This window comes from Tamandua tetradactyla, chromosome 3, assembly GCF_023851605.1.
Source record: "Tamandua tetradactyla isolate mTamTet1 chromosome 3, mTamTet1.pri, whole genome shotgun sequence".
NCBI lineage: Eukaryota > Metazoa > Chordata > Mammalia > Pilosa > Myrmecophagidae > Tamandua > Tamandua tetradactyla.
Window position 1 is genome coordinate 92,477,860 of NC_135329.1, and position 23,195 is coordinate 92,501,054.

The window sequence follows — 23,195 nt, forward strand, 5'->3', positions numbered from 1 at the left end:
AGAGTTACACACACACTTGACTTGACATTTGGAGAAGCTGAGGATCCAAGGAAGGTGGGGTGGCCACAGGCCTGGCTGCTGCTTCACACGAAGGGGTGATTCAGCATTTCGGCAACCACATGTATGGGCTACAGAGCACCTGCTGCTTGCCTCCTACCCGCAGTCACTCTTGTGGCCCACCCTAACTGGGAGATGTAGTTAAGACTAGCCAGGTTGACATATTACAAAGCCTCATATACACCCATCCCCCATTCATAAATGCCCACCCCCAGACTGATTTTTAGGACAAAAGTAACAGGTTAAATGACTTCTTACAAAGGTGGGTCTGAAGGTATTATTTTCTAAGATTGTGTTTGGGGCCAAAGAATATTTTTGTGATGGTGACATTACAGGACCACGGAAGAAAAGGAGGTAAAACCCATTGAAGACCTACAGAGAGATAGGTATTTTACTTGGCTGGTCTCCTTTAATCCTCCAAATATTTTTTGAGGTGGACAATTGAACAAAGCTATCTAAGAGATGAGGTGGGGGGGGGTTCACAGCCTCTTGTCACCCCACAGTCAGGGTGTGAGAGCCAGTAGAAAATGAGCAGATGAAAAGCAGGCTGCATGGAAAGGAGGGGGTCCTGCAGGAAAGGAGTGACAGTACTCCGTGGGCAGGTGTCTCAGTCTTCCAGGCATCACAGCCAATGCCATATGATGGGCTGGCTTAAACAACTGGAATTCTAGAATTTATTGCCTCGTGGTTTTTGAAGCTAGAAGGCCAAAATGAAGATATGAGCAGGGCTCACTTTCTCCCAGAGCTGGGAGTGTTCTGGAATTGGTGGCTGGTGATCCTTGAGTTTCCTTGGTTGTATCTCTGCTTACTGTCACCTGGTGATGGGGCCTCTCCTTTCTAGCTTCTGCGACTTCTGGGTTCTCTTTATACCTCCAGTAATACAGATAAAGACCTTCCTGCATCCAGTTGGCTACACCTTAACTAAAAAGAACATCTTCAAGAGGTCCTGTGCACAGCAGGTCCACACCGCAGGGATGCAGATTAAGATTAGGATCACGTGTTTGCAGGGGAGACGGGACAGTCTTGTGTGGTGCAGCTGGCACACCATATCCCAACAGAGTCAGGGCTCTATAAGGGGAAAAGGCAATGGTTTGGGTAGGCAGCCAGCAGTTGGTGCCTCCAAGTCACACATGGGGAGTGAGAAGCCTCCTGTTGGCTGCAGAATGGCTGGGGAGGAGCTGCTGGTTGAAGGACTGGTCTTTTGGAAGGACTTGGCTTGGGTGGTTCTTTCCATTGAGCTAATCACATGGAGGGGCTAGAGGCTAAGCCACTGGGAGGCAGCCACCGGCACTGTGAACACCACCAGTCCTAGGCACTAAGGTGGGCGGAGCGGACAGGGAGGCTACAACGCTTGCCAGGACACCCACAGCCAGCTGTGCTGTTGGGCATCTGCACATGGTTCATTGGAGCTGGAAGACCCTAGGAAATATGAAAGCCACTGGTTCATCCCAAAGAAGAGGAGCCAGGAGAAAGGACTTGCTATACTACCAAGCCCTTGAGCGTCTTCGGACATTTAACATCCTTGGCTCTGGTGTGATACCTAGAAGGGCTGCTAGAATGGTTGTCTTGGTCATTATTTATTATTGCACTGGTTTCCTCAACTGGGCATAGAGCTCTGTGTGGGCAGGGCCTCATAGGCCAGAGCTCTGTGTGGGCAGGGCCTCATAGGCCAGAGCTCTGTGTGGGCAGGTCCCCCTTCCTCCACCTCTACTTCCCTCCCCAGGTCTATCCCACTTTCCCAGCTCCATTTCCAAGGATGACAGCTGGCCTCTGACTTCAGTCTAATAAACCTGGCCAGATTTAGTCTGGGAATGGGATATAAAGTGATGGTACCCAGCTTTTTCCAGAATGAGGCTTCATTCTTTCTTTCTTCACTTTTTTATGATGCACAGTTATGTGAATTTTAACATATGTATCAACTTGTGTAACCACTACAATTAGGATTCCGAACAGTTCCCTTACCCCCACTCCTATCTCTTTGTAAAGACACCTATCCCCCACTCCTAAGCCCTGGCTATTGCTGGTATGCTTTCCATCCTCATTGTTTTGTTCTTAGATGACATTAGAGAATGTCATCTGAACGGCAGCACTCAGTGTGTAATCTTTTGGAATTGGTTTCTCCCACTCAGCATAATGCCCGTGAGATTCACCATGTCGGTATTGTTGCATGTATCAATAGTACTTTCCTCTTCGCTACCAAGTAATATTCTATGGTAGGCATGTGCCACAGTTTGTTTATCCATTCTTCCACTAATGGACGTTTGTGTTGTTTCAGTTTTTTATGAATCAAACAGAAGTGGTGCAAACACTCATGGACAGGTTTTGGGGTGAACATAAGTTTCTCTGAGGTAAATGCCCAGGAAAGGGATTTCTGGGTCATATGGTAAGTATATGTTTACCTTTATAAGAAATTGCCAAACTGTATCTTTGAGTGACCCTATCATTTTGCATTCCCACCCACAGCTCATGCCTTCCAGTTGCTCTGTATCCTTGCCAACACTTGATACTGTTAGTATATATATATTTTTTATTTTAGTCATTCTACATAGGTCCGTGGTTGCATCTCATTGTGTTTTTAATTTGTATTGCCCTAAGGGCTAATGATGTTACACAACTTTTCATGTGCTTATTTGCCACCTATGTATTCTCAAGTCTTTTGCCCATTTTAAAATTGAATTGTTTTCTTACTGTTGAGTTTTGAGGGTTCTTTATATATTCTGGATACAAGTATTTTATTGGATATATGTCTTAGTTTCTCAGATACTAAACGAAATACCATACAATGGGTTGGCTTAGACAATGGAAATTTATTGGCAAATGGTTTTGAGTTTAGGAAAAGTCCAGAATTGAAGCGTCAGCAAGGCAAAACTTTCTTTCTGAAGACTGTGGTGTCTGGGGTTGGCTGCCAGAGATCCTTGGTCCCTTGCTTATCTGTCACATGGCAGCACACCTGAGAGTGTCCTTTCCTTTCTCTTTGAGCTCTGTTGACTTTCAACTTCTACCCTTCCATGTGTCTTCATTTTCATAAATCCTCCAGTAATAGGACTAAGAACAAGTTCATTCAGTTGGGCCACAATTTAAGTAAAACTGACATCTTCAAAGGATCATATTTACAATAGGTTTGTACCCACAGAAAAGAATGAAGAACATATTTTTTCCTCGGGTATATAATACAACCTACCACAATATTGTACTTCAAAAATATTTCACTCTCAGTCTGCGGCTTGTCCTTTCATTCTCTTAGTGGCATCTTTGGCAGATGAGACATTTTACGTTTTTATGAAGTCCAATGTCTTTGTTCTTTCATGGATGATGTTTAGGTGCCCTGTATAAGAATTCTTTGCCTAACCCCAGGTCACAAGGATTTTCTCTCTCTTTTTTTCCTTTTCCTAAAAGTGTATGGTTTTATGTTTTATGTTTAGATCTATGATCCATTTTGAAGTAATATTTGTATAAAGTTTGAGTTTGATGTTGTGGTTCTTGCTTTCTTCCTTTTTTTTTTTTTTCTTTTTCATTTGCTTATGGATGTCCAGTTGTTTCCAGTGCTATTTGTCGAAAAGACTATACTTTTGGACCATTGTCAAAAATCAACTGGCCATATTTGTGTGGATCAATTTCTCGATTTTCTTTGCTGGAGTTGGCAAATGTTTTCTGTAAAGGGCCAGATAGTAAATATTTCAGGTTTTATGGGTTATGTGATCTCTGTTGCATATTATCTTTTTAAACAACTCTTTAAAAATGTAAAATACTTATCTTAACTAATGGATCATACAGAAATCAGCCATAGGCCAGATTTGGCCTGTGGGCTATTGTAGTTTGCGGTTCCTGCTCTATCCTCTTCCATTGAGCTGTCTTTACCTTTCACAATTCCACACTGTTTCAATTACCGCAGTTGTAGAGTAATATTAAAATCAGGTAGTGTAATCCCTCTGACTCTATTCTCTTTTAATTGGTGCTGTTAGACAATTTTCACTTAAGTCTTTATGGATATGTTGAATTAAAGACTACCACTTCATTGTTCATTCTTTGTTTTATATTTCCTTTTTTTTTTTTTTTTTTTTGGCTCCCCTGTGCTTCCTTTCCTGGCTTCTTTTGAGTTATGTGAACCTTTTTTTTTTTTTAAGTATTCCATTTCAATATATTGTTTTTGTCTATATCTCTTTGTATAGTTTTTTTTTTAACTGATTGCACTAGGGATTACAAATATACATTATGATTTTTTCAGTCTACTGACAGTCATCATTTCAAGTGGAATGTAGACCTCTAGCACCATAAAGGGGCTTTACCTTTCCTTATTTACTTAGTAACTGTCTTACATCTACATACATTGAAAACTCCATCAGTGTTTACTTCACAATTCTTTAAGAGCCAGTCCAATGGCAAAGGATTCTCTTAGTTTTCCTTCATCTGAGATGTCTTTGTTTTATCGTAATCCTTGAAGACTATCTTCTTTGGATACTGAGTTCTTGGGTTAACAGTTCTTTTCTTTCAGCATTTAAAAAATATTCCACTTATGATGAAAAATTCAGTTCCCTCAGACAAACTCCTATTCATCCTTCAAAACCCAGATCAACACTTATTTCCTATCAACACTATGCTGACACTCCCTCCTCTTACCCTTAGTATGTTACTGTGGCTCATTCATTAATTCATTACACAAGTTTGAAGTTTCTGGGGAACATTGGCACCTTTTTCAGTCAACTTCAGTGATTGGACCCAAAGGAAACACCCTCCACTGATGTTTTCTTTCTAGAACTAAGGCAGGCTGGTGGAATGCATTTTGGAGTTGAGAGGGTCCATCAAATACCCTCAGCTCACAGTGACGAGACAGTTATCAGCTCCACCAGGAGGATGCTCAGCCCCTCAGCCAGCAGGTTACAGCAAGACTGACCCCCAAAGTGTGACTGGATGCCACTACCAAAACTCAAAACTGGACAGGAGGCCGAAGGTCTCTCATCAAGCCCTACCATGGTAGGTATGGATTTTAAGACTGACATTATTGTTTATATATGTCATTCTAGTAGGTACCCCTTTTCCCACTCACCCCTTCTTTTCTTCTTTTTCCCAGAAAACCAGTATGTTTTCACCTGGGATATCATAACAGTCAGAGATAGTGAAACACCCAGGAGGAAAAGAATATCATTTTGAGAACTTCTGCAGAGCTTGTTAGTCTGTTTGACTTTGCCCAATTTCTGCTCTTCAGAAAATCAGATGACCTTGAGTTGGATGGTGCTTTAGAGGTTCTGCGCTTCCTGAAAGGTGGCCAGTCTTCCAGCTTCTGCTGGGCAACCCTTTCTCTTTTTCTAGAGGGGGAGACAGCATAAAACACCCCCAATACCTCTCAAGGACAAACTTGGTAGCTTCATCTCTTTATGTATTCAGATGTCACTGGACATGTCTCATCCTCTCAGTATGATGAAGGATGTGTGGAAAATGTAAAGGCACAGCTCTAGAGCAGCCAGCACCTGGAATCAAGGGTAGAAGGAAGGATTGTGGGTATGGCCTTCAGGACATAAATAGAATGTACCGGAATCAACTATACAGAAAAGCCACACGTTTGAGAGAGCAGAAGTGGCAAATGCATTGCCGGCCTGGACTAAAGGGGACTGAATGGTGTGAAACCTAAAGGACTTCAGGCTCCCAACTTCCTATGTTGAGGAAGAGACGGCAGGAGTCACTCCAGTATCAAAGAGGATGTATTTTCTAGTGCCCTTTCCAGAAGTCGGAAAGATGATGGAAAAGGAAGAATGCCCAGTATTAGAAGCCAGAGCTGTTGGAGCCCAACAGACTGGGAGACACTCAAGGAACATTCCGTCCCAGATAGGGGCACCGGCATACCTGCCTGGTGGGATTTCAGATGCTGGGGGCCACAGACAGCCGTGAGCTTTGTAGTTCTCCACCCTGTAGACGGGAGGCTAACTGCATTATCTGAGCCCTGTCCCACCGCTGCCTGCTGGGTGTGTGTGTGTGTGTGTGTGTGTGTGTGTCCACTTCTCTGGTTATTGCACACGTGAACCACGTGATCCTGGGCTCTGAGCCTGATGAGTTATCGGTTAAGATTTTGGGCGGGTCTCGGGCAATATAGTCTACAAGTGAAGAATCATTCTCAAGAGGGCAAACTGTGATAGAGTGAGGTTTAGTTGAGAAACATTCACTCTTTCCCCCCCTCACTTCCTTGGAAGACTTACCCACATCACTGACAATAGGTTTGGCCACGTCCCTTGCTTCGTCCAATAAATAGAATGAGGTGATAGTTATGGCATCCAGCTTTGCTTTATGGTCTTCCCATCTTCTCAACCTCCTGCCCCCCCACCCTGGTCCAATGTGCTCCATAAGATGGCTTGTCAAAGAGGGGGAGATGAGTGTTTTGGTCTACACGTGGACATGGAAGGCATGGTTCTTTGCCAACTAACTTAGATACTCAGACCAGCTCACTGGAGGAACAGCTAGAGATCTTCACTGTGAAACCCCAACTCTTCCCTTCTGCCCCCCAAGTCTCAAAGAGACAACAGACAGCCGATAAATACCTCGGCATTTAACATTTCTTGGCGAAGGTGGGGTAGTCAAATTGTGACACTGTAAAGAAAAAATACAGCCTAATTTCTGTTCAAATGCACCAAATTTACTGCTCAGGTTCTCATTAATTGCTGTCAAGGAAGAAGCAGATAGACAAGATAAATTATGAAAAAATTACTTTTTTAATGTACAAAAAGACTTATTTACAAGTTGAGCATGTCATCTCAATTCATAGCATGTAGAAAAAGCTAAAAATGTTCTGGAGATATAAATTTGGCTGGGTGGTTTGCCTACAGTAGTTTCAGGAATGGCGCCTTCTGTACAGAATATATACAGGCTGAGAACGGCTAGTAAAATCCTCTCGGGACGTGAACAAACACCATAGCAGAGCCCCAGACCCTTCAAGATGACCAAGAGCTTGTCATCTGGAGTAGGCTGGACTTCAATAAAGGGCTTGATGTCCTAGGATGCAGGGGTGGATGGGGTGAGGGGGAAGTGAGGAGAATTTGGCCCTGCCCACAGGCTCTCCTAAGAAACACCTGGTTGAAGCCAAGGCCACTCTCAGCATAGAGTTCCTTGTGGTGCAGCTGGATTGGCAAGGTTGGCACAAATCTAACATGGAAAGTTTGGGGTGTGTGCATGCATGTATGTGTCGTGGGGAGAGCGCACCCATTCGCCCTTTGAGACCAAGTCCCAAATTCCATTTCTGGGCTGGGCCTGGTCACGTTAATGCAGAACATTCAGTGATGGTCCCTTCAAACCATGATAATTAACCCCTTCACCCTCCCACCCCACCAAGAAACACCATGCATGGCATCGTTCTCTGCCAAGTGAACTGGGAGGGGCCAAGGGAAGGAGATCCAGAATATACCAGGGCCTACACCATGTGGGCTTGGTGCGGCTAGGCTGGTGAGGGCCGCCCCAGGCTGCGCTGAGGAACCTGGAGAGGTGCTGCCACCAGGCTCCAAGAGTTGCCCCTAGTTGGGTGAGCAGACTGTGCACTGGACAAAGAGGACTGGGCAGACGTGAGCCCTCCCGCTCCCGCTCGGAGCCCGTCGAGGTGGCCTGGGAGGCTGCACCCCACGTGGACCCTCACTCTCAAGGCACCTCTCAGTCCATTCCTAACCCACAGCAGCTCTTGCAGCCCCGAGGTATCTAGAAACAAGTGTTCTTTTCAGGGAGGGCTACGTTTCTGCATGCACAAACACTGTAAACAAGGTCTGGAGAAGTCAAGGAAGTTTCTGGGGTTGCTCCGAGAGCATGACTATTTTTTTTCTGTCCCTTTTCATACTTTATTCATTCACATACACTTGGACAGTCTGCCGGTCCCAAATACGGCTTTATGGGGAGAGTGGGGAGAGATGCTGGCTTTACCAAACTTGGAATCAAGGGATGTCTTCTTTATCATCAAGGGAGAATAACCAGTTTTTTTCTCCCTCTTTTCTATGGCAAGGGATGTTAGAGGCCTCAAGGATTCAGCTTCATGGAAGAATTCTGATGGGCCAGCAATTTCTTTTTCTTGTGTGTACTGGAATGAGAAGCTAATCTTCCTGGAACAAATATCCAGTATAGCTTTCAGATTCAAACCCAAATGTAGTTCCCCTCCCCTCTTTTTCTTGTGTACTTGGAAAGCCCTTGGCCAATGTAATCCCCCATTAGCCAAATGACAGAAGTGAAGAAGCCAGAACAAAGTGGTCCTTTAAACACCGAAGGCTGGGAAGCATTTTGAGTTTTTCATTCCTGCCTTTCCTTTCCTATTGAGATATTTTTCAGTGTTCCAAAAAGATAATCCAAAAGACCAGAGAGGCTGCACATAAACCTTTCTTTAAAGCATCTTTGGTCTGAACCAGCTATTGGCAAAAATCTCTCAGACCTATTTAATACATTTTGGGGAAGAAAACCAGACGGAGAAATTCCCCACGGCTCTGGGAAGTGGCGATTCCTTGGAGTCCGCATGGCATGGGGGGTTCTGGGCCTTAGGTCATCGTGTGCAGGAATTTGCTCTCTTCGGCCAGGCTGGTGAGCATGGAGCTCATGTCCCCGACGGCCATGTTGCTGGTGCCCGTGGGGATGGATGGTAGGGTCAGGGAGTTCCGGGGCGTGGTGAGGCGGGAAGAATTCTGGGAGAAGCTGTGCAGGAGGCTGGGGCTCAGGGCACCAGAGAGCAAGCTCGAGTGGTCGCCATCATCCATGATGGCATCAAAATCGATCTGAGGGGCCTCCAGGAGCTGGGAGTCCACGGTGCTGGACACCTGGTTGACCCCTGGTGAGGGCAACGGCTGGGGCTGCATGACCTGGCAGTCCACATGACTCTCCAGACCTCCGTTCTGCTCGTACATGTGGATCTGGCCATAGTAGTAGAGCATGCTGTGGTCCTGGGGCCCACCTGCGTCCTGCAGGGGCAGCTGAGAAGCCAGTGACGCCAGGCTGCCCATGGCTCCCTCGGCCATGGCCTGGGTTGTCTGCTGGCTGGCTGTCCCGGCTGCCATGCCCTGGCCTGTGCCCCTGCCATAGGCCAGCTGCTGCGCAGCACGTATCCCACGGTGGCGGCTGGCGGGGTTGGGCTCAGGGGGTGGCCGGGGTTGCACCAGGCCATAGCTTGACCCAGCCACCGTTGCCATCAAGCCTTGCTGGGGTTCCGTGAAGCTAGGCTGATGGGAAGGCAGGAGGCCAGGGCCCTGGTGGTAACCCTCCTGACTCATGGGGGCCACCAGAGGATGGCTTGGTTGTGGGTAGCTCTGGGCCTGGGGAGGTGGTGGCACTCCAGCTAGGGTGGAACTGGGGACCCCAAGTTCCCTGTGGCTACTGCCCATGGTGGTATGGTTGGGAGCAATTTCCATCTGCTGAGGGAGCCCCAGGTGGCCAGATTTGGCTGCCAAGCTGCTGCAAGATGGAGAGAACTGGCTCAGGGCCCCTCCCGTGGTGCTGGAGCTCAGCTGGGCGTGGGCATGACCATAGCTGGAGGGGGGGCTCACAGCTGCGGTTAGAGTCTGGCACAGACCTCCTGTGGCTGACTGCCGCAGCTGTTGCAGGTAGCCTACCCTGGACCCAGTGGGGCCTCCACTGTGGGGTTGCAACGAGCAGTCCAGACCCCCAGGGCTAGGCTGTAGGCCCTGCTGACCGTAACTTGGGTATTGGCCAAAGGCCTGTTTGGGCTGTACCAGGGCTAAGTTGCCCTGAGGGAAGGGCGGGGGCTTCCCCTGGTTGGCCAGGACATCGACGGTGCCTGAGCTCACCTCGTTCCACTGCACAGGCATGTGGTTTTTGCTCAGATCTGAGGGTGCCCCGTAGCCCAGCTGGCAGCCTCCCAGCACGGGTGCCACGGGGCCCATGTTGGAGTCAGCGGCCACCAACCTACGCTGGCCGTGCAACTTTGGGCTGGGCAGTTTAGGGTTCTCGGAGAATCCAGCGCTTTCGGCGGGATACGCCGGAAGGGCACTCTCATCCAGGGCACCGCTGGCCCGCGCCTTGAGGTACTGCACCACATCGTCAGGTAGCATGAGGTCATCGTCAGGCCCTACGCCGTCCGCCTCCGTTGCCATGGCCTCCATCACGGCGTTCTCGCTGATGCTCGGTGGCCGGGGCGAGTAGGCGCAGCGAGTCAGGCCCCCGTCGGAACGCGTGTAGCCCGAAAGGCCAAAGCCTCTCCTTTCCCGGCCGGGCGGTGGTGGCGGCGGCGCGGCCGGTCCCACGTGGCTGGCGCTGTGGAAGCGCTGCACCCGCGGAGGGGCCAGGGGCTCGGGCCGCCTCCCCGGATCGCTGGCTCGCCGGGCGCCCGGGTCCTGGGGGTAGGCGCCCGGGTAACCGCAGGCCGGGCCGTCGCTGCCCCTCCGCGGGCCCAGGGCGCGCGGGCAACCCGGGGGCGGCGCAGGCGCGGGGGCGTCCAGCAGGGCCAGGCGGGCCCGCAGGCCGGGCAGGGGCGTGGGTGGGGGGCCGCCGGTGGCCGCCGCGTACCGCGCGCGCAGGCTGTACTGCTGGGCGGGCGTCAGGTGCAGGGGCCCCGCGCCGCCGCCGCCCTGGCTGGCCTCGCTGGAGCGCCGCGACGCATCGGTGGAGATGGGGTCGTAGGAGTCGGCTGAGCTGGCGGGCTGCGGGCGGCCGGCGCCCAGCGGCGAGGCTTCGCTGGAGCGGCGGCTGGAGAAGTAGGGGGAGACGCCGGAGGAGCGGCGGCTCACCGTGTAGGCCGAGCTGACTGTGCTGGCCGCGCTGTCGCGGCGCTCCTGCAGCTGGCTCAGCAGAGTCACGTCGCCTGCCGACAGCTCGCAGAGCCGCGGGTTGGGAAGCAGCCCCGCCGGCCCGCCGGCCCCGCCGCCCATATTCTCCAGGAGAGAGCCTGCGGGAGAGGAGACGGGTCAGCCGGGAAGGCCCCGGACTCCAACAGAGAACGGTATCCGGTACACAGCAGGCACTCAATAAATGCCTTTCGTGTGTGAAAGCCGGGAGAGTCCCAATTTTAGCTTTACCAACTGCCCGGCTGGGCAGAAATCCTCATTCCTGCCTGGCTCTCAGCGTCTCCAGCTGTGGAAAGGGGAGATAAAGCATGCCTCTCCTTGGGAGGATGAGAGGAGGCGCCAGGAGCACCATAGCGTGCCCCACACATGCCGTCACTGCCAGGCCACTGGGTAGCCTGGGTCAAAGTTTACTGAGCAGGAGTGCCCTGGGCCCTAAACTAGTGGGAAGGAGGAGAAAGCAGGAGGGGACAAATAAGTGAGGCACCCCACAGTCAGACCACTGCCTGGCCTGAGTTGTGCCAAGATCAGTCATGGTTCTGGGCCACCTGGGGAAGGGGCATGACTTTGGGTGGGACAGCTCTCTGCTGTCCAGGTGACCCCTGGAGGTGGGTGGGTGTCTGTCAGCAGTTCTCCCAGCAGCTGGGGCAGCACATCTCTACTCCAGGGAGATCTGGGCAGCACACCACTGTCCACCCCATGGACCATCGATCGCTGGAGGGCAGACTGGGGCTGCCTGCCTCTGTGTGCCTAGTTCCCAGGACACTGCCCGGCACCCAGGAAATGCTCGCTGAACATGCCTTGCAATTTCAAGGCCAGCCCTCACAACGGGGCTGAGCACAGTGCTGCCTTCTCCAGGAAGTCTTCCCTGCTCTTCCCAGGGAGAAGTGGCTTCTCTCTCCTCTGAATGGCTCTAACCTTAGCTCTGTATTGGGGGGCTACTTGGCTGGTTCTGAGGTCTAGGGTGCATCTGTTAGCATGACATCCTAACCACAGGTACCTTCAGGGACTGGGGTTATGTCGCTTGCCTTTCTCCATCACGGTGTCCACTAAATAACCAAATGACTGGATAAGGACGAGGATGATGAGGCCAAGGAGTACCTGTTCTTAGGGGGTGACAGGAGGCATAGGCCCCACAGGCTCAGGAGGCTTCTGAGCCTGAACAGGTCTGGACCAAGGCTCGGCACAGCCTCTGGTCTGAGTGAGGCACTTTCACCTCTATGAACCTCAGTTTCCTTCTCAACGGGGCTCGTTAAGATTGATCTTATTTGGGGCACTCAGTGAGACAGCCCATGGAGCTTGACAGGGTGGGTGCTGTCCCCTGGCTCCAACCCCTACCCTGGGCCCCCACTCACCACTTCCCGGGAGGGGAGGCAGCTTGGTGTTCCGGGTGTGTGGAGCTGGCCTGGCCCATGAGCAGGAATCCTTGAGTGACTTGAGCTTTTCCTTCTTGAGCTGCTCGAAGTGGTGCACGGTGGTCAGGTGTTTGCGCAGCTGCAGGCCCCCGGTGGAGGGGGTGGCCAGGGAGGCGTCGGTCCCTGGGAGCATGTCGTCCAGCAATGTCAGGTCTCCCAGGCTCCCGGGCCCCGGCATCTCCACGCCACTGTCATTGTTGGGGGCGCTACCCAGAGGAGAGGGCTCGCTGCTGCAGGACGACTGGGCCCCGGGGCTGGACTGACACAGCTGCAAGACGCAGTGAGAGGGCATGGACTTAGAGGGTGCGAGAGCCTGCCTTGTTCTGCACCCACACCTGCATACACCTGCACCCACCTGCACCCCTAGGGGAGGGAAGGAAGCTGCCACATGGAGGAGCTTTCAAGGCATCACTTGTCCATCTGCATGAGATGGCCAAGTCACTTCACTTCTCTGAGCCCTGGTTCGCTCAAGTAGAGGATGGAGCTGAGCTGCCTGCACTGCAGGCTAAAGGGTGGGTGGAAAGTACCAGCATGCATAAAGTACCACTGAGTGTGAACTCCTATCTCCACGGTACTCCTTCAGCTCTCTCCAGCCCTCTTTTGGGCCAGGACACAGCCTGGAGAGCTTTACAGGCTTGCATTGATAAAAGTTGCCTGATCAACTCAGCATGAAAGAAGAGCTTTAAGCATCTCCTACAATAGTCATGCACTGCATGATGGAGTGAAAAGCAAGGACAGCCTTCTGGCCTGGAGCCTTCTGCAGGTCAGGGAGACCTCAACAAGCCAGCAGCAGGTGGTTGGGAAGGGACAGGATAACAAGCAAGGGTTCAACTGAAGGGCCACCCCAAATCAGTCCGGTCTCTGGATGGGAATGTCAGCTGAGCTCCCAGCCTGGGTGCTAGAGCGGTTGACAAGATACAGTGGGGGTATGCAGGGTGGAGTGGGGGCAGAGAACTCATGGCACACATGTGCAGTGGCAGAACTCCACAGTACTCTGGCTACACGGTGACCTGGGATCAGGTGACCCAACTGGGGCGTAGCTTGGCTGCAGCACACTGCTGGGTTACAGGCTGATTCCTAGGTTGCATGTCCCCAAATCCCAGACCTTTCTTGGGGAAGCTGCAATGGTTCACTTGACCAGGGTCTCATTCACTCCTGTGCTCAGCCTTTGAGACCCTCTTTGGGTCAGCCCTGCCCCTCTCTGCAGGCTGAACTAGCAATTCCCCATCTGTTCTGGGCCCCAGGCAGGCTGGGTGGCCGTGCTCCCACAACTGCCAGGCTTAGCCCTGCTGCTGGCTGCCACCCAACCTGACGTGCCCTCCCAACTGCCTAGCTAAATCCCACCTCCCGAGAGCAGGGAGCAGGGGTTACGCACACAAAAAGATTTCCCAAGGAGGAGAAAGTGAGTCTTGGGGTCGGACGGACGCGTCCATCAGGCTGCTGCACCGGGCCAGCACCCACCCCGCCCTTGGCCTCGCCACAGCCCGACCACACGCTCCCTCCCAGGCTCTCTGCTCACCTCAGTACCGTCTATCCTTAGGGGAGGTACAGTCAGGAAAAAAAAGGTGGAGACAAAGAACAGGTGGTTAGAACAAAAGGAGTGGGGCCAGAGGGGCCTGGATAGAGAGAGACAGAGGGAAGGGCAGCAGGCCACGGTGCTCGGGGCTGGCTGGAAAGGCAGACACGCAGGGCCACCCCCTCCTGTGCAGACCACACGGGAGACTCAGTGGGAAGTCCCCACCTCCCCCAGCTCAGCAGGACCCGCCACAGACGCAGAATGGGATCTGGGACTGGACAGGCTCCAGGTGAGGGGGTGAGGGGAGGAAGCCGTGTTGGAGAAAGGAGGGTCCCATCCCACCACCAGGAAGAGGCCTTCAGGCCATGCCCACAGTGGCAGTCCGGGCCCCTAATTGCCCTGGTGCCAGCTGGACTCAGCCCCCTGGGGCGGGAATGGCGTGGACAGGGCCTCGGCTGCCCAGCCCGCTTACCACGGAGCTCTCGGTCTTGATAGCTTTGATGTATAGGCAGCCCTCCACAGCCTGGCTGGTGCTGCTGGCCTCGATGCCGTCCTCACAGCCCCGGCCACCTGGCTCGGCGCTGGCCTCGCTGTCCCCGTTCTCCTTGAGCAGTGGGGCGCGGAGGTGCGTGTCATTCCGCTGTTTCTTGGTGACATGGGCGTCGGGGCCGTGGACCGTTTTCACGTGCTTCCGGAGAGAGCTGGGGTCCGTGTATCTTTTGGTGCAGCCTGGGATCTTGCAGATGTAGGGTTTCTGGGGAGTGAACCCAGACACTTATGGAGGAGGATGTGGAAGGCAGACTCCAACTGGGAGCACTCCCTACTCCCCTGAGCTGTTCAGGCCGTCTTGCAAAGGACACTGGCCCATCCACAGCCAGAGCCCTCTGGAGAGAGCCACACCCTGCAGGGCTCCGTGCCACCTTCCCCGAGGCCACCTTTAAACGCAGGTAAACGCTGGGTTTATGGAGTTCCCGTGACCATGTGGGGACAAGGGTGCCACCCGTGCCTGGAAGGACCACAGCGCCGTCTCCCTCGTGAACAAGGTGCTGGGATTTTCACTTGGTAGCTTTTGTGTGACTTCATTATAGCATGTGAGAGAGCACTGGCACACGCTCTGGTTGCTCAGATAAGGAAAGAGGTTCAGAGAGGCAAAGAAACTTGTTCAAGTCACGCCAGTAATAGTATGAAAACGCAGGTTTTCTGAACCTCAGTTCTGGACTCATACAAACACATACACATGCACACACTTGCACAAATGCACACACCTATAGATCAACATATATACTCATGCACACACACGTATATATACATGCACACACATATACACACATGTATATATACATGCACATACACACATACACACTTTTACAAACACACAGCTTTCAAACACTGGCTCTTTTCATAGAGGGGTTCAAATGCCTTGAGAATTTCTCTTACTTCTTGTCAGCACTGGAGCAAAGTTTCTTTGGGGTCCAAAATGTATCTGAGTGTCTAGAAAGGTCCTTTCTCATGTCTGAGAGGCAGCTGGGTGGCTGGGCGGGGGCTCGTGGTGGATGTAGGGGGCACCACAGCTCCTGCTGACCTCCGTCCCAGGTCTCTCTTGGTTTTTTTATTGTTTTTTATTTTTTATTTTACATGGGCAGGCACCGGGAATCGAACCCGGGTCCTCTGGCATGGCAGGTGAGCATTCTTGCCTGCTGAGCCACTGTGCCCACCCCTTTTTTTTTTTTTTCGTCCCGGGTCTCTCTTGATCTGCCACAGGCTCTGGTCACTGGGCTAGCAAAGGCTGTCCCCTGCCAGCGCAGGGCCTCCGGGGAAGGGGACCGGCTATGTGTGCTGAGCTGGGCTGTGACACAGCACCTACAAATCTGGAGCCTGCATGCCATTGAAATGCTATTTCCCCATTCTGATGGCCCCAACAGGGAGGCAGTGCTCCAGAATGTTCTTGCTACTGCACTGGAACCAGCATCCCTGGTTTCCCACTCCATAAGCTCAATTTACAAGCTATATGACATCAGGGAAAGTTATTTAATCTTTCCGAGTTTGGGATGCTCCCAGTTGCTCTGTGTAATTAAGAGGCATGGAGGGACACGTCAGGCCCTGAGGGGACCAGAAGGCTCCCACTTTGATTCCAAGTTACCTGGACTTCCTGACCACCTCTCAGGAGAGCACACTTCTCTCTCCTCAGAGGTGAGGAAACCGAGGGACAGACAGGGAGAGCATGGGACAGGCCCTTCCTTACAGGGGGTCTTATTGGCCCTTTCCCAGTACCCCCCTACAGCTGGGAGGTAGCAACAAAGGACCCCATTCGGGACTCCTGTTTCTATGTCCAAGGATGCGCAGCAGGTCAGTGGGGTGTGGGAGTCACACTCTAGGCATCTGGGGTTGTGGGTTGAGTTTTGTGCCCCCCAAAAGATCATCTGAAGTCTTAACCTCCAGGACCTGTGGATGTGATCCTGTTTGGAAATAGGTTTTTTCAAATATATTCAAGTTATGGGTTACAATAAGGTCATGCTGAATTAGGGGGACCTTAGAAGAAGAGGGGGGTTTGGTAGCAGAGGTACAGAGATGCAGAGGAAAGAGGCAGATTGCCAAGAGCCCAGGGATGCTAAGGATTGCCGAGAGCAAGCAGCCAGAATCTGGGATGAAGCTCCAGGGAAGAATGCCAGGCCCTGCAAACTCCTTGACTTTCAACTCCAAGCCTCCGGAGCAGTGATACAATACGTTTCAGTTGACTTCAGCCACCCAGTTGGAGGTACTTCATTACGGCAGCCCAGCGAGGCTGAGAGACCTGGCTGCCCACTGCTCTGGAGCTGTCCAGAAGCCACGGGGGAGAGGGGATGTCCGTGGCCCTCGTGGTCAGCAACCCTCGGGCACCTGCCCGGCACCGGGTGACCGGGCCTACCTCGTTGGAGTGGGTGCGGTTCTGGTGCTTGGCGCGGTCCGAGGCATTGGAGAAAGCCTTGTTGCAGCCCTCGTGCTCGCACACGTACGGCTTCTCCCCGGTGTGGGAGCGCAGGTGTGTCTTCAGGTTCTCCAGGCGGGAGTAGGCCTTCGAGCAGCCCTCAAACTGCAAAGAGAGGGGTGGGAGGGGGCTCGGCGAGGGCCCACCCCACGCAGGGAGCTGACCTCGGGGCCCGCCCCCTACCCCCCACCCCCAGCCCTGCTGTGCCCTGACCGCATCTGGAGTCCGTGTTTCTACAACCATCACATTTACATACCCGACCACAACGCATGGGTATTTTTCCCAGTTCCTCCCACAGAGTTCTCAAAAACCAAACAGCACATGGTGAGAATCTTCCCATATCATTAAGAACTCTTTGTTAACATAATTCTCAACTGTTTCCCAACATCACTCCCTTGATTTGAATTTTCTCGTGCATTTAAATGTGCCGAGAATAGAGTCCAGAGAGTCTTCTGAGTCCCAAAGAATCCAGAGCCTTCCACGTCCTTGAGTGACCCTGTACCTGTCCTTGCTCCAGCTGGCCCTCCCCGCTGGCCACACTGGCCGCCTTTTCAGCTCCTTGAAGAACTAAGTTCTTCCCTCCTTGTCCCCCTCTAGAGGTCTTCTCCACCCTCCCCTCCTTAGCCCCGGGCAGAATTCACTCCCTCCAGGTCTTCACCAAGAGGAATTCCCTGATATTCTCAGCCACATCACTCCAGGCTTTTTCCTTTATGCCACCTGACAGTGATCTTAATCGTTTTGTTTTTTGGCCCTCCCACTACAGCACAAACTGCAAGAGAGCAATTGATGCAAAGGAGGCACTCAAGAAATAGACTTGGGAAGGAAGGTGGGGGGAGGAGGGCAGGAGGGAGGGAAGCAGGTTAGGCCATTGCAGGAGGTTCTGCACGTTTTCCAAAGATACTGGCAGTTGCACTTGTGAAGCCTGCCCTCTGGGCGACCCTGCACACCACCAAGGGAGCTCTTGGGAGCCCTCGCCTTCAGTCTGGTAGCCATGTATTCCTGGCTCCGGAATTCAACACCCTTGGCTCCAAATGCCTTTTACCAGCTAGCACAAGCCATAGCTTTCATCTGAGGCTCATGGTTTGCTACCACTGAGAATAAGAAAAAAATAACATGCTGCGTGGGGTGGGGTGGGGCAACAGCCGAGACAACTTTGGAGAAAAAGGACAAAGTTGGAAGACTCACACTTTGCAATTTCACATTTCAAAACTTGACTACAAAGCTACGGTAAACATGACAATGGGCTACTGGCAGAAGGACAGACATGTAGACCAACGGAATGGAATTGCGAGTCTGGAAATAAACCCAACATCTATGATTAGTTGCCCTGTGACAAGGGTGTCAAGACCATGCAATGGGGAAAGAACAGTCTTTTCCACAAATGGTGCTTGGGCAACAGAATATCCACATGCAAAAATATGAAGTTGGACCTTGTCTCGTACAAAAATTAATTTAAAAATGGATAGAAAGAAAAATAGATCGAAGACCTAAAACAGAAGAGCTAAAACTATAAAATTCTTAGAAAAAATCATACGTGTGTATATCTTTGTGATCTCGGCTTAGGCAATGTTTCTTAGAGATGACACCAAAAGCCCAAGAAACAAAAGAAAAAAAAATAAAGTAAACATCATCAAAATTAAAAACTTTTGGGCTTCGAAGGAAACTATCAAGAAAGGCAAAAGACAGCCTACTGAATGAGAGAATATACTGGCAAATCATATAACTGATAAAGAATTAATACCTATAATAAAGAACTATGAAAAATCACCAATAAAAAGACAAATGACCCAATTATGAAATGAACAAAGGATCTGAATAGATGCTTCTCCAAAGAAGATACATAAATGGCCAGTAAGTACATGGAAAGATGCTCAATATCATCAGTCATTAGGGAAATGTAAATCAAAACCACTTTACACCCACTAGGCTGGCTATAATAAAAAAAGATGGACAATAAGTGCTGGGAAGATGTAGAGAAATTGGGACCTTCATACATTGCTGGTGGGAATGTAAAGTGGTACAGCCTTTTTGGAAATGATTCTGGCAGTTCCTCAAAAAGTTAAACACAGAATTCCTGTATGACCAAGCAATTCCACTCCAAGGTATATACCCAAGGGAACGGAAAACATATGTCCACACAAAAACTCAACCTCTCATGTTCATAGCAGTGTTATCCTTAACAGCCAAAGAGGAGAAATATCCTTGATGTCCATCAACCGAAAAATGGAGAAACAAAATGCTATATCTGTACAATGGAATATTACTCAGCCACAAAAAGGAGTGAAGTACATGGATGTACCTTGGAAACATTAGGCTAAATGAAAGAAGACACTCATGAAAGATGACATATTGTATTATTCCTTCATATAAAATATTCAGGACAGCAAATATATTGAGAAGGTGGATCAGCACTTGTCAAAGGCTAGTGGGATTGTGGAACGGGAAGTGTGCTGGTTTGAAGCTATTATGTATCCCAGAGAAGCCTTGTCCTTTAATCCTCTTTCTGATAGTTTCCATGGACATGTGACCCACCCAACTGTGGGTATAAAAACTTTTGATTAGATGGTTTCCATGGAGATATGTTTTCACCCATTCAAGGTGGGGTTGCTTACTGGAGTCCTTTAAGAGGGAACCATTTTGGAAGAAGCTTCAGAGCCAACAGAACTGACAGAGCCCCAGGGAAGACACTGAAAATTCCTGCAGAGAAAGCTAGCAGACGTCGCCTTGTGCCCTCCCGGCTGAGAGAAAAACCCTAAACATCACTGGCCTTCTTGAACCAAGGTATCTTTCCCTGGATGCCTTAATTTGGATACACTTATAGCCTTACCTTAGTTTGGACATTTTCATGAACTTACAACTGTAAACTTGCAACTTAATAAATTCCCCTTTTTAAAAGTTGCTCCATTTCTGGTATATTGCATTCTGGCAGCTTACTAAGTAGAACAGGGAGCAACTGCTAACGGGTATGGGGTTTCTTTCCGGGCTGACAAAAATGTTCTGCAATTAGCTAGTGGTGCTGGCTGTGCAGCTTTGGAAATATACTAAAAATTGTACACTTGAAAAGGGTGAATTTTATGATACATAGATTGTATCTCAATCTTATAAAGGTCACCAACAAAGATACTGTATTTCACTGGACCTGGCACCACCAGTTTTAAGAAACAGCCTGATTTCAGAGATATTACAAAGACAACAAATGCAGGTCTCAGAATCTGTAAAATGCAGTAATTCACACAGAGGTCTTCCTAACACCATGGAGCCATCTCCCCTTTGAAGGGGGGTGGCGGGGAGGCAGTTCCCCTGTGCTTAAAACAAAAGCCTCCCCAGTTAAGAGCCACAAATTCTGCAGACTTCATAAAAGGTCTTATCTTTGACCTCACTTTTGAGAAAACCCAACCAAAGCGATTTTTAACCCACCATTGCTCAAGCTGTGATCCACCCCTGGTGCCTGCCTCTGGGCAGCAGACAGATGCAGAGTGTTATGGAGCCAGCACCTCTGCCAGGACCGCCCCCCACACCCCAGCAAAGTGTGCGGGGGTGGGGGGAGGCAGGTGGGGCAGCCGAACCCTGGGGCTCGCCATCGTGCAGACCCAGCCAGAGGCACCTGCATGTCCCTCGCCTGTTCCCACGAGGCCTGCGCCCAGAGAGGGAGAGTGAGGGGGGAACCAAAGGCCTGGAGCAGCGGGAGGCAGGAGTCCAGAAGACTCTCAGCCGGGTAGACGGGATGAGGCCCACGCCCAGCCCACTCACCGTGCACTTGTGTGGCTTCTCGCCCGTGTGCCGCCGCATGTGCACCACCAGCATGTACTGCGCCTTGAAGGGCTTCTGCTCCCGCGTGCAGGCCTGCCAGCGGCACACGAATTCCTTCTTCTCCCCGTGGATGTGGTCGTTGTTGATGTGCTGCCGGGATAAGCCCGAGGGGCGGGGCTGAGCTGCCATCTGTGCCGGGCGCCCACCCCACTTAGCTATGTGCCAGGCCACCCCCGCCCCATTTTCCCCAATACTCGGACTCCTCATGGATTACCATTGCCTGCCATTAAATGAAAGCCTACTGGGTGCTACTGTCTCTCCTGCGTTTTCCAATCAATCATCAGAGTGTCCCTCTAAGGCCAGAGGCATTCTCTCATCCAAGCCTGGGCTTCTGGGCTCTGGGCTCCAGCGCCTGGGCATTTGGGATGCTGCAGAGTGGTTATTAGTGCACAAGGTGGAGAAAAGGCACAAGACACCTTCGCCCGGGTGTGCCTCCACTCTTTCAGAGATTTTAAAATAAAATTTTTTTATTGTTAAAGAAACAAACACCTCCTTGGCCTCTCTTTTTGACAGTGACCCCGTGTGATGACGGCTTTGTCCCCTCTCTGCAATGGCCCAGAGAGATTCAGTGGGCTGCCCAGGGCCCGCTGGCAGCTCACCATGGTGCAGAGTTGTGACTCGGAGGGTGAGTTCCAGGCAATGGGTGAGGCTGCTCCAGGATTAGATGGTTCAGGAGAGCCCAGCAGAGCAGCTCAAGACCTTGCAAGCCCCTGTCCCCGTGGCAGAGTGTGAGCCTCACAAAGGGACCCCTTCCTCAGGGCAAATGGGCCATCTGGGGCCAGGCTAGGGAGCAGAGGAGCTAGAAGTCTTCCCTGCACAGTGGCTTCCTCTCCCATCCCTCTTAGCACCCAGCCTGGACCAGGAACATAGGGTCGATCTCTCTTTATCCCATCCCTGTGCCCACCCTGCTGGGGCCTCTGCCCTGGACTTGGTAGTGTGCTTGCCTGGAAATGACTTATCCTGTGACAAGGAGAGAGTGTGGTACCAAGGCTTGCTGTCACAGGAAGCACAGCAGGCTGCACTGGGTACAACTTTCAATCACTTGCTTTGGTTATTTAACTGAAGGCTGCAGTCCTTTGGTTTGCTTTTTTAACCGAGGAGTGAGGGGTAGGTGATATTCACACAGTAGTGTGAAAAAGCACACTGGTTCTCCTGCTTCCCCACCCACTGGGGCATCTCTCTAAAGACCACCAGGGGGCCTCTTTGGGCCCCATCAAGGTCCACTCCCTCCCTTTTCATCTCCCCCTTAGTCTGAAAGTTACATCCTGCCTGGATCCCAAGTCACATGGGCAGAATTGGGATCTTCGAGGTCTTCTCTTCCCTCCGCCAGACTCATCCCTTTCTTATTTCTGTTCTCTGCTCTCTCTCCCAGCTTCCGTTCTCACCTGCCCAACTCCCACAATCTCTACATCTGCACCATCCAATGCAGCAACCACTTGCCACATGTGACTCCTGAGCACTTGAAATGTGGGTGGTCCAAACTGAGATGGGCTACAAACCACCAACAATGGTTTCCAAGACTCTGAATGAAAACAGGAGGAAACCTATCTCGATCGTTTTGCTTTTTTTTTTTTTTAAATACGGTATGTTTCACGAATTTCCATGTCATCCTTGTCAGGGGCCATGTTAATCTTCTCTGTATCATTCCAGTTTTAGTGTATGTGCTGCTGAAGTGAGCACTTGATCATTTCATTTTATATTGATTTCCTGCTGGCATAATAATATTTTGGAGCTACTGGGTTAAGTAAAATGGCTTAAAATGAACTTCCCTGTTTCTTTGAATGTTTAAAAATTGTGCTCCTAGGAAATGTAAAATTACCTCCGCAGCTGGCATTTGCACCTGACACTCTATTTCTAGTGGACAGTGCTCTCCCAGACCTTTTCACCCTGTAAGGCTGTCCTGGAAGACAAGAAACCCCCAGCCCTCGATGCCTTGTGCAACTGGTGCCAACGGCATGCCTGCAAATGCTGATGCTGGAGCTGGTAAAAGTGATAGCGAACTTCCAGGGAAATCTTATCATATTAGCCTCACTTTCCATTTTTAAGGCCTTTTGAATGATAAAGACGCTTCCTGACAATGCCTTTCACTTTTTTTCTTATTGGTTTACTTAGCCACAAATTGTTAATAATTGGCTCGACGTGCCAGCTCGCCTGCATGCCTGCCACCACCCATCTTCCAAGGCAGCAGAGAGGAAAACAGAGTTGGGCAGAGAAGCCTGCCTTCCCTGAGGCCAGTGAGGACGTGGTCACCAATTCCATGGTCGCAGGGCCCAGTCCTGGGGCACACCTGGGCATGGGCAGAGCCTGCAGTTAAAATACTCCTGCCTAGTCTGGTTCCACCTACCACCTTTGCTTTAGGAATTCCGGCCCCACTCTTTGGGGCTAACCCAGCTATCTCTGAACATATCTTTTGCATCATCATCACCTCCACATCTTTGCTAGGCTCCTTCTCCGGCACAAGATGCCTTCATCTCCTCTCTCCTTCTTTAATCTAATCTGATCTGTTCTACAACCCACAGCTCAAATCGCCCCCTCCTCATCTAGGACCTGTTTACCCCAAAGAGGTGAGAGGTTGAAAATTATGATTGAATTCAAGGACGGATTAGATAAAACTCTAGTTCACAGGTTCCATGGTACCTCCAGTGAGCTTGCTGGGAAATTCTGGTCCTCTGGGTGAGGATCTGGGG

General features: G+C 51.0%; 1 protein-coding gene and 1 non-coding gene across 2 annotated transcripts in view; both read right to left on the reverse strand.

Moving 5' to 3' along the window:
• Positions 1-6,694: 6,694 nt before the first annotated feature.
• Positions 6,695-23,195, reverse strand: part of GLI2 (GLI family zinc finger 2) — a 267,100-nt gene continuing 250,599 nt past the window's right edge. The window contains exons 10-14 of the mRNA XM_077153526.1: positions 20,449-20,598; positions 16,639-16,803; positions 14,206-14,487; positions 12,158-12,485; positions 6,695-10,906 (exon numbers count right to left, since the gene is read on the reverse strand). Coding sequence (XP_077009641.1) covers positions 8,550-10,906; positions 12,158-12,485; positions 14,206-14,487; positions 16,639-16,803; positions 20,449-20,598 — 3,282 coding nt within the window. The 3' untranslated portion in view covers positions 6,695-8,549. The remainder of the gene's footprint in view (positions 10,907-12,157; positions 12,486-14,205; positions 14,488-16,638; positions 16,804-20,448; positions 20,599-23,195) is intronic.
• LOC143678469 (U6 spliceosomal RNA) lies at positions 22,083-22,188 on the reverse strand. Its single transcript, XR_013173277.1, has one exon. It is a non-coding gene; the product is annotated as a U6 spliceosomal RNA (small nuclear RNA).